This window comes from Lolium perenne, chromosome 3, assembly GCF_019359855.2.
Source record: "Lolium perenne isolate Kyuss_39 chromosome 3, Kyuss_2.0, whole genome shotgun sequence".
Lineage (NCBI taxonomy): Eukaryota > Viridiplantae > Streptophyta > Magnoliopsida > Poales > Poaceae > Lolium > Lolium perenne.
Genome location: NC_067246.2, coordinates 222,420,742 through 222,429,104, shown reverse-complemented (window position 1 = coordinate 222,429,104; position 8,363 = coordinate 222,420,742). Strand labels below are relative to the sequence as shown.

The 8,363-nt window shown below is 44.5% G+C and overlaps 1 protein-coding gene and 1 long non-coding RNA gene across 3 annotated transcripts; one reads left to right on the top strand and one right to left on the bottom strand.

The window, feature by feature from the left end:
- The first annotated feature begins 334 nt into the window (after positions 1-334).
- On the top strand, positions 335-6,815 carry LOC127343470 (uncharacterized). 2 transcript variants are annotated; one of them, XR_007877266.2, is made up of 2 exons: positions 335-618; positions 6,519-6,815. It is a non-coding gene; the product is annotated as an uncharacterized lncRNA (long non-coding RNA). The 2 variants fall into 2 exon arrangements; XR_007877267.2 differs by having other exon boundaries at positions 6,516-6,815.
- On the bottom strand, positions 852-8,084 carry LOC127343468 (ABC transporter B family member 4). Its single transcript, XM_051369609.2, has 12 exons — positions 7,556-8,084; positions 6,576-6,630; positions 5,934-6,109; positions 5,614-5,835; positions 5,257-5,495; positions 4,644-5,169; positions 4,282-4,555; positions 3,545-4,181; positions 3,227-3,455; positions 2,212-2,478; positions 1,810-2,073; positions 852-1,719 (listed from the first exon to the last, which is right to left on the bottom strand). The coding sequence occupies exons 1-12, from the start codon at positions 7,814-7,816 to the stop codon at positions 1,075-1,077; spliced, it is 3,795 nt and encodes a 1,264-aa protein (XP_051225569.1). The 5' UTR covers positions 7,817-8,084; the 3' UTR covers positions 852-1,074.
- Positions 8,085-8,363: the final 279 nt, after the last annotated feature.

The window sequence follows — 8,363 nt, the reverse complement described above, 5'->3', positions numbered from 1 at the left end:
AGGGGGCGCGGGCGAGGCGGATCTATGCCGCGACGGCGCGCAGCGGCGAGGCGGCGGCTGGATTTCGCGGCGGCGGTCGGAGGGGGAAATGAGGGCGCGGCGGGGGGGGGGGGGGGGGGGATTTCCTGCCGTTGGCTTTTTCGCGTGTGGACGAGCGATGCCCCGACGCGTCACATATGGCGCTCCGGATTGTGCAAAACACCGCGCGCCCAATTTTTTTTTGCAGCGTCGCGCCGTTTACTGCGCCTGCTGTAGCGCCCGAATTCCTCCCGCGCGCTGCATACCGGCCGTATTTTTGCAGCGCAGTCTATATAGGGCCGGAAATGCTCTCAGAGCCTGAGACGGCCTCTGTTTGCCACCGTCCTGCCCCTCCCCCTCCCCCGTACGCGGCCCGCTCGATTCGAGATCGGCACGACCATGCGCTTGCGGCTCGTCGACGCCGCGGCCCCGCGTGGCTCTGTGCCCATGGAGATGGCCCCGCGCAGTTCTGGCTTCACGGGCTCCGGTCAGGATCTCAGTGTGGGCGGCTGTCCAGATTTGCCGACTACGCGCGTACTGACACCTCTCATCCTCCAGGTCCAATGCTAGCCATGAGTCCATGACGCTCCTGCTGCGCTGGTAAGTACTCGGTGTTGATTATTTTGATATTTCCTTACACAGTTCGGCATTTATCTGCAGTTAGCTCAACTCCTGATAAACTGAAGATAACTAAAACATCTGAAAACGACGCCTAGTGCATTCTCTTATTACAGAGTATATGTCGACATTTTGCAAGCTGGTCTTCAACCAGTATTTATATAGGTATTAGTTGCAGAATTACATTAATTTACACATTGACATGGGAATGTACATTTCAAATCAAAATCAAGAGCGAAAAGCTTTCCTTCAAAATGCTTACAAACTTACACTATACAGATCATAGCAGATTGCCTCTCGAATTCCTCTTCAAGTCTCAATGAATAATGTACTACCACAATTACAACACATCAATAAAAAAAGGGGGGGGGGGGGGGGGGGGGGTCAAGGAAGATGTACAACGTGCACACAGATAGGAAGCAAAACTGATCCTAGGTATTATGATGACGCTGAACGAAGTTCTACCAGTGAAGCGTACACTCCATCTTTGATATTCATCAGCTCCTCGTGTCTTCCTTTCTCCGCTATTGCACCATCCTTGAGAACTGCAATTATGTCAGCACCTTTAATCGTCGAGAGGCGGTGCGCTACAACAACAGTGGTCCTGCCAACCATCACATGATCTAATGCATCCTGCACAATCCGCTCGGACTCAGCATCCAAGGCGCTAGTTGCCTCATCAAGTAATAGTATCTTTGGGTCTTTCAGTATGGCCCGTGCAATAGCCACCCGCTGCTTCTGGCCACCGGATAGCTGAATCCCCCTCTCCCCAACGGTGGTGTCATATCCTTGGGGAAGGCTAGATATGAAACCATGTGCATTTGATGCCTTCGCTGCCGCAATGAGCTCCTCCTCTGTGACTTCACCGTCCTTACCATAGGCTATGTTGGCGCGGATTGTGTCGTTGAAGAGTACAGGCTCTTGGCTCACCAGCCCCATCTGGTCCCTCAACCAATTGACATTTAAGCTCTTGATTTCCACTCCATCCACTGAAACGGTACCTGAATCGGGATTGTAGAATCGCTCCAACAGTCCGATTACTGTTGACTTTCCACTACCACTCTCTCCAACAAGTGCAACGGTCTGTATAAAATCATAACAAAAGTAAACTGCTATAAGTACATCACTGTAGAAGATATAACAATTTGACGAGGATAGAGAAGGTACGCTAACCTTGCCGGCGGGAATGTGCAGAGTAAAGTCACTAAAGATCTGAATATCTGGGCGAGTTGGGTACTTGAAGCTGACATGTTGGAAATCAATGTTGCCCTTGACATCATCTAATTTCAAACCCTCATTGCTGCTTGAGTCGATTTCAGACTTTCGGTCTAGTAAAGAAAATATGGAGATAGCTGAGTCCTTTGCTTTTGTAGAATCGGTGGCCATTGCACTTGATTGAGATATACCCATAGTTGCTAAAACTAGTGCAAAGAAAACCTGCAAATGACTTACTATGTGAAATCACTTCGTGGAAGTACTGACTGGTTTAGGATGGAGGGATTAAGACTGAAAAAAATGAATATGAAACGAATCCTGAAGAAGAAGCATTACTTCTGAAATAATGCATTTACATACCTTGAAAACACCTCCAAAATCTGATTGGCCATGGCGAACGAATTGTGCTCCCACATAGAAGCAAAGACCGTACGTAAGGTACAACATCAAGAATGAGAAACCAAATCCAATGCCTCCAACTATTCCTGTTCTGACTCCTTGATTCATTGAGGCTTCACATTTATGATCATATATTGTTGTAATTCTTTTCTCAGAACAAAACGAAGCTACGGTCCTGATACTACTAATTGCATCAGTGGCCACTTGACTTGCGTCTTCATACATCATCTACAGAATCAACAATTCATTATCAGTAACTTAACAAGTGTTCAGATAGTAAAAAACAGTTATCTAGAGTACAACTGCACTTTTTAAACTTGATAAAATCATCTTTAATTTATCCTAATATTATGTAAATGGGAATTTGTAGTGGTTCATCCTCATCTCCCACCTCGCTATTGTGCCTTGCTAAAAGTCTCCAACAAAAAAAATAACAAGCTAACTAACTGAACACATCGATCTTAACGAACCAAGTTGAGCACTTCCTAAAAAATCCGTAACGAAATTGGAGCATGTCACATATCAAAAAGAAAGCACGACTAGGCGTGTCTGTGGAGCCGAGGGTACGATGTTAGGTATTTAGCCAAGCATGAAAGTGCCAAGGCGGAAATCAGATGAGGGTGACAGCATAGGAGAGATGAAGGGCTTAACATGATCAGTAATATATATTTTTTAACCATAGAAAAGCACAGGTATTTAATTAATTAGTAGTTCTATCTTGAAAATTAGAAACTGAACATACTCTGCATTACTACTCCCTCAGGTTTTCCTAAAAGGTGTTGTTTTGGACAGAGGCAGAATTTTTGTTCTGCCTTTTGAATATATTACAGTAAATTAGTGGTCAAAGTTGCACCGTGCTTATGTCCAACGCAACAGCTTATTTGGAACTACAGAGAGCAATATTTATTTGTAGTAATTATTTGCGAGATATCATATCACTAGTAGAACAGCCTAACGGCTTTGTTTGATGGATTACCTTAGCATCTTGACTGAAACCCGTCAGGAACTTCACTTGGGCATAACCTTGAATACCCACTAATGGAATGACACAGAGGATGATCAAAGAGAGTTTCCAGTCAGCTATCAAAGCAATGACAAATCCTGTGATAAGTGTAGCTACAATCTGAACTGTTAAGGCCAAGTTATCTCCAACTAAACGCCGTACATTCAAAGCATCAACTGACAGTCTTGCACCGAGTGCTCCACTGTAAGATAAAATTCGGCAGTTAGCACTTCAAAGTAAAGCTAACAGAATCTGCAGGATGAAGAAACCAAGAGAAAGGCTGTAACAAACCTGGAATTCTTAGGATCATCAAACCAAGCAACTTCTTGATGCACGATACTTCGAAATGACATTGAACGAATGCGCTCTATGAGCTTCCCTCCTGCTATACCGAACAAGAAAAGCTCTGCTGGTATTGAGATTATCGACAAGATACCCAGCACAACACACATCAAAGCCCAAAAACTAGAATCCTTTCTGAGTTTATCTGGTGGCGCATAGAAAGTTTTGATGGCACTGGCAATCATTATGCCAAACATTGGGAAAAGCACTCCATGAACTGCTGCAGCTAGGGATCCTAACAGAATAATATGTATCTCTGGCTTGTTAAGACGTGCTAGCCGTCCCATAGGAGCTTTCTTTGGAACCTCACCATCACTATCCAGCTCTCTCTGATTCTCCCCATGTGTATCATTTTCTTCAGGCAATTCAACTGCGCCAGGCATCCCGAGGGGGAGGGTGAAAGAATTCCTACTACTATTCCCTGCAGAACCTCTACTGATTGACCGCTTGAATGACAAGCTTGCACTTTTAGACCTTGGATCCAACCTCTGACGGTCTACTTTCTGCTCTTCTTCATGACTTTCTTGAAGTCGAATAAGTTGAGAGTAAGCACCATCTGGATTTAGCACCAATTCATCGTGGGGACCTGTATGAAACATACATTTTGTGTAGGAAATTGCTCAATTTAGTTAAAATATGCCAAAGAGGTTATATGAAAGGTGAGTGATGGGAATTGAATCATTTACCTTGTTCAACTATCTTTCCTTGTTGAACTACTGATATGCAATCAGCATTCCTTACAGTAGTCAGACGATGTGCAACCACAAGCGTCGTTCTGTCCACCATGATCCTATTAAGTGCCTCCTGAACTATCCTTTCCGACTCCACATCCAATGCGCTAGTAGCCTCATCTAACAAAAGTATTTTGGGGTTTTTAATGATTGCTCTTGCAATTGCAATCCTTTGCTTTTGTCCCCCTGAAAGCTGAGCACCACGTTGGCCAACCAGTGTGTCGTAACCCTGGTACGACATAAAGGTAAATGTTAATTAGCACTCGACTCAAACTGAAGAACTTGGATTTACACAACTTACTGAATGTGTCACGCACATTTGGTAACTTATCAACGAAATTTGCTGCATTGGCGAGCTCAGCAGCTCTCTTAATCTCTTCAAATGTTGCGTCTTCTTTGCCATACATAATATTATCTTTAATTGAGGTCATAAAGAGCAAAGGCTCTTGGCTAACAAGACCAATTTTTCCTCTTACTGAATCGAGCTGTAAACTCTTGATATTGATCCCATCAATCAAAACCTCACCAGCCTGCGGATCATAAAATCTCTCTACAAGACTAATCACAGTTGACTTGCCACTTCCACTCTCTCCAACTATAGCCATTGTAGTGCCACTAGACACACATAAGGAGAATCCATCAAATATCAGTTGATCAGGTCTTGCTGGGTAGCTAAAATACACATCCTTCAGCTCAACATCACCCCTGATATCTTCTAGCTGCTTACCAGTCCTGTCATCAGGATCAATTTCTGGTTTCCTCTTGATTGTTGTGAACAATCTGTGTGCTGCAGATTGTCCTTCTGCAAAGGCTGTCATACAAGGGGTTGCATTACCTAAAGACCTGTAGCAAATTGGAAATTATCACTACCAGTATTGCGATTTGAAGCATTAGTATGATATGAATTGTACTTCAAGGTAAATTACTCACATTGCCCCAGTCATGATAGCAAACAATATAGTGATGACATCTCCTCCTGTGTATCCTTTGTTAAGTATCAACTTTCCACCATACCATATGGCTAAACCATAGCTAGAGAAGAATATCAAGAAAACAGAACCCATGCCAAAGCCATTGGCAAGTCCTTCGTGCACAGTAGTCTTGTATGCTTTGTGTATGAACTTATTGTACGTTTCAATGGCGTGCTTCTCTCCATTGAAAGAGACAACCTATTTTACAGAAATTGTCACAAGATAGCTGGTGAGTACTCAAGAAGTCAGAACCCAGAACCCCTCTTGTTCCCAGGAAACTAGCCTTCATTTAAATTGATATGTGAACTGAGCTTACTGTTTTGATGGCTCCAATTGTCTGTTCAACAACATTCCCTGCATCACCGTATGATTCTTGACCTTTGCTAGAGATTGTAGATAGCAGTTTTGCCACTGCTCCTGCTGCAAATACAACTGGAGGTATGCACGCCAACATGACAAGAGATAGAAGCCACCCTTTGACAAAAGCTACAACGAAACCACCGATGAAAGTAGCAATCAGTTGTATAAACTTGCCGACCTGCAGTAATCAAATATGTCAGTTTCTATATGAGTTGGAACGTAATGAACACGAGTTTACTAATGTGCTCTTCATTTGAAATTGGAGGAAGTCCTTACCTTCTCACCGATTGCATCCTGAACTAGCACCGTATCACCAGACATTCTTGAAACTATCTGCCCAGTTGTCATTTCTACATCAAAGAATGATATATCATGTCTCAAGACAGATTTGAGGTATAGAGAACGAATGCGTGTTGCCTGCCTTTCGCCAGTAATTGTCCAACATGCCACCTCTGCAGAAAAAGTTGGCTTGACGGTTATTCTTCCTTGACATGAAAGTATATGGCTTAAGAATATGGAATCCTGTTTCATTTTATCCTTCAGTTCTGTTATTTTAACAAAATTCTGACGCCTTATTTGCTGTTAAAGTTTTCTAATGTTTCTCCATCTGTCACCTTTCAGCTGAAATATAATACACGTTTACCCCTTTTTTTTCCCTTCCTATATTCAACGGTTTTACTATTTCCACAAGAATCTTAGGAGCACAACTTGGACTTTGCACCACGATGACAAGTATTAGCAATTTTAAAATAACTATAAGGATATTAGCTGTCTTTTTCTCGCACTTATACTGAACCCATTATTTCTCTGTCTCCTTGAGATAGCAGTCATGTTCAATAACTAGCACTCTATAATCAGCAGCCAGCAGGTACATCAAAGTGCAAACACGTGAAGTTGACAAAGTCTGCTCATACTTACGGAGAAAGGAGACTACTGCTGTTCCGATGCCCAAGTAGACAAAGTTCAGAACCGCCTGCAACAACGAGACGACGACAGGGTGAAAACTTATTCCTGTGTTTGCTGTGTTACAGCAATGTAATGATTGCAAAATGTTAGACTATTTATGACAAATCCACAACTACCAGATGTGTTAACCTTTGTCTGAGCTTAGAATACAATAAGATCTCGTACACTCCAAAAGAATACTTATTAAGATAACCTGCAGTCCAGCTGTGAATTCGGAGTTCTAAAGTTTATACATCTATGCAGAACGCTAGATCACGCAACACAGCTGTGTGGAGCAGTTAAACTAGTAGTTCCTACTGGAGTTGCATATTGGTTAAAGATCGATCGTTTTTTTTTTCACTTGGTGGCAAACTGGCAATGAGAAAGAAATTGCAGTACGACAAAGTGATGGTATCTCGTTTCAAAAAGAAGGGCAAATGCATCTCTGTCCTTTTTCAGAGTTTCAGGAGAAAAACTTGTGCCCGGATCTCGTGGGCAGAGCTTTGGGATATCATGAAAAGATTCCACGGTCTGCGGGTGGGTGCTTATCTCTTATTTTAATGCTAATCCATGTGAAATCTCTTTGAGTAAGTTGCAATGAATTGGAATAATCTGCAAGCCACTTCAGAAACGTCATTTTCAGCCGTTGGAAAGCTTGTCTCTAAATTCGGCTCCAAAATTAAGAAAACAAGCCAGGAAAAGAGGAAGGACGCGAGGCGAGGAGAGGGGGATGTCCGGAAAGAAAATCGATACGGTCAGAAATGGGATGCCAAGCAGAACTATGGGGAAAATGAACAAAAGAGGCAAAAGGTGGTGGGCAGAGAGAGTACGGAGTACTAGACGGAAATAGTAAGGAGGCATCGGCCGGAGCTTTCTCGAGATAGTGAAGGCCTCGGCCGAGAAGAAGCTAGCCGAGCTGGTCGGAAAGGTGGTGGGCAGAGAGAGGGGATCACCTTGTTGACGCGGTCGAGGACGTTGCCGGTGGTGGCGCCGCCGAAGGCGTCGATGAGGTCGCCGAAGATGATGGTCATGAGCGGCTGAGACACACCGTTCCCCAGCGCGGCCGCCGTGCCGACCAGCATGAGCAGGAGGTCCGTGCCGTCGGCGTACCGGAGCATCCCCGTGAAGGACACCCTCTTGCCGTGATCCACGCCGACCTCCTCCTTCCTTGCTGTCTCGCCATCCCTCGCCGTCCCCGGGGCCGCTGCGGCCATTGCTCGCCGGCTGGTGTGTGCACGACGCACGGCTTTCTCTAAGCCGGATTCGTACGGCTCTAACTACTAGTCTGCAGCAGCCAGCAGGGTATTTATGGGGTTCGATTCTTGGGCTGGTCAATGCTCGGAGCTAGCTCTAAGTGTGGGAGGAAAGCGGAAAGCCGGCTGTTGCCAGATTAGGGTATCACGCAACGCAAACAGATTATTGGTAACAGCCGAGATTATAATCTCTATGTGCGCTTGTTCCAGCCGAGATTATTGGTAACTGCCTTGGAATATCTTGAGAAATGGAATAGCCTATTTTGCGTACGGTTTTCAAATTCAAGTGCCGGTAGGGGCGAGGATAGTGACATGCCTTCGTCTGGCTCGAGTGATTGTAGTGCTCGCGAGGTGATCTAAAAGCCTATTTGTAAGTTTTTTTTGTACTGCTTGTTGAAGATTATGAATAGATCGGTGGACTTTTCGCTAAAAGAAAGTATTGAGAGTATCTCCAGCCGCGTCCCCCAAACCGTCCCCCAAACCGCGTCGGATTGAGCGTTTGGGGGAC